The 2,509-nt window shown below is 41.3% G+C and overlaps 1 protein-coding gene across 1 annotated transcript; it reads left to right on the forward strand.

Moving 5' to 3' along the window:
* Positions 1 to 550: 550 nt before the first annotated feature.
* Positions 551 to 1,934, forward strand: LOC127187126 (peptidyl-prolyl cis-trans isomerase NIMA-interacting 4-like). The gene is made up of 3 exons (XM_051143348.1): positions 551 to 578; positions 1,372 to 1,423; positions 1,499 to 1,934. Exons 1-3 carry the CDS (start codon positions 551 to 553, stop codon positions 1,917 to 1,919), a joined length of 501 nt encoding a protein of 166 aa, XP_050999305.1. The 3' UTR covers positions 1,920 to 1,934.
* The last annotated feature ends 575 nt before the right edge of the window (positions 1,935 to 2,509 follow it).

The raw sequence follows: 2,509 nt of genomic DNA on the forward strand, positions 1-2,509 counted from the left end.
AGCTTTTCCAGTCACTGTAAGACATGTGCCCGTGCAAAATGGTGCTGAGGGTTATGACGAAATGGCCTGGCATCCTGTAGACATGATGGATTTAAAACATTTTAAGGAATCCATCGTCAAATATGGTATACACTCTGCCTTCATTAAACAAAATAGACTTGTTCCTCAAGATTGGAAAAATTGAGTTTCAGCAGTATTGGAAGCAGCACAACAGTTACAGTGGTTATCATGGTGGCGAACGGAGGCTGTAAGAATAAAACAAGAAAATACAACACAGGGAATAAATAATAATAGAGATCAATTGCTTGATGAAGGACAATATACTAACTTAAGAGAACAAATTCAATCTGAAGATAGAGTGATTGAACAATATTGTAAGGCAGCCTTGAGAGCTTAGGAGCTGGTAGAGGAACCTGGGAAAACAACTATTCTATTTACTAAAGTGTTCCAAGGACCTCTGGAACCCTTTACAGGATTTTTACAGAGATTAGGATCTGCTATAGATGGGGTGTTGCCAGATTCTGACACCAAACAGGCATTAAAACTTATCATGGCTTATGAGAATGCAAAAACTGAAAGTAAGAGGGTGCTTAGACCAGTAAAGGAAAGAGGTGCTCCACTAGATGACTGGGTAAAGGAGACAGTTAATATCAACACTCAGGAGTATCAAAATAATATTGTGGGACAAGCTTTAGCCAGAGAGCCCAGATATCATAATACTTGGTGCTTTAATTGTGGTAAAATTAGTCATATACAAAGAAACTGTAGAGATAAAAAGCGCCATAACCCGGAAGAAAACATAACTAGTAGGAGAGAACAAGGAGGTTCTGGTCATGATGGTAATGAGGTGTTAAGACTTCCAGGGTACTGTAGTCGCTGTGAAAAAGGAAAACAGTGGTCTTGGAATTGTCAATCTAAGAGAGATGTGCAAGGCAATATCTTGCCGAGGGGAAACGGCAGGAGGGGGCCATTGGCTAGGGCCCCCATAAACAATGCCAGCCGAATTCCTTTGGCCAATCCAAAAGCGACAAACCCGCAGGAAAACGGGAACTGAGTGTTAGTGATCTACTGCATGCTACTGAAGGCAGTGCACCCTTGGACCTGGCTTCAAATATGTCTCTTACCCTATCTCCACAGGTTGAATGTTACAAATTAAATACTGGTGTTTTCAGTCCTTTGCTTTCAGACACAGTAGGAATGGTTCTTGGGGAAAAAAAAAGTGGGCTGACTTCTCATGGTTTTATTGTGCATCCTGGTATTATAGATGGAGATTCTAAAGAGAAAATAAAAATCATGACATGTGTAAAAAAGGAAATAAAAATCAATGCCGGGGATAGAATTGCTCAACTCCTACTGTTTTCTTACATTAAGGACAAAGCCACTCCAGTGGAAAAGACTGGTGCATTCAAAAGCACAAGGACAGGTGTGTTCTGGCAAGCAGTAATTGATGATCAGAGACCTAAGTTAATTATACAATTGAATGGTGTTAAAATAAAAGACTTGGGAACAGTTGCGAATTCAACAGCAAGCTTAAGAGATGCCGCCGAAGGGGAAAAGTGGGGAAAGGAGGTGCAGCCTCTGGGAGTGACAGTGCTGACAAGAAGTCTCAAGGCCCTAAAGGTGGTGGCAATGCTGTAAAGGTCAGACACATTCTATGTGAAAAACATGGCAAAATCATGGAAGCCATGGAAAAGTTAAAGTCTGGAATGAGATTCAGTGAAGTGGCCTCACAATACAGTGAAGATAAAGCCAGGCAAGGGGGTGACTTGGGTTGGATGACCAGAGGGTCCATGGTGGGACCATTTCAAGAAGCAGCATTTGCCTCGCCTATATGTGGAATGGATAAGCCTGTGTACACAGACCCACCAGTTAAGACAAAATTTGGATATCATATTATTATGGTTGAAGGAAGAAAATAAAATCACATGAAAGACTGAAATAAATAAATAAATAAAAGACTTGGTGGACAGCAGAGCCAACGTGTCAATCATGTGTCAGAAGTCTTGGAACCAAAATTGGCCACTTAAAAAAGTTTATACAGAAATTGTAGAAATTGGTAAGTTATCTCAAATAAAACAAAGTGTGCAATGGCTTGAGTGTGTGGGACCAGAAGGGCAGACAAGGAGGCTGAAACCATATGTGGCTGACATTCCCATAAATCTATGGGGAAGAGATCTCTTAGAACAATGGGGTGCTCAGATTACTATTCCTGCAAATACAGAGATAAACAATGTTGAAACTAGGGGTGAATTGGTACACACTTCTGGGGAAGAGATTAATGTAAGTCATCAAGGCGACCACAAGCTATGCCCACTGTCCAACCTCAGAACTCTTCAGGTTTAGAGTGTCAAAATTTATAAGAGGAGCCACTGCTGAGATACCAACAGCCCTGCCCCTAAAATGGATTTCAAACAGACCTGTATGGCAGGAGCAGTGGCCCTTAACAAAAGAAAAGTTGCAGGTGCTTCAATGTTTAGTGAAAGAGCAGCTGGAGGCTCAACACATTGAA

This window comes from Acomys russatus, chromosome 3 (assembly GCF_903995435.1).
Source record: "Acomys russatus chromosome 3, mAcoRus1.1, whole genome shotgun sequence".
In the NCBI taxonomy this organism is placed as follows: Eukaryota; Metazoa; Chordata; class Mammalia; order Rodentia; family Muridae; genus Acomys; species Acomys russatus.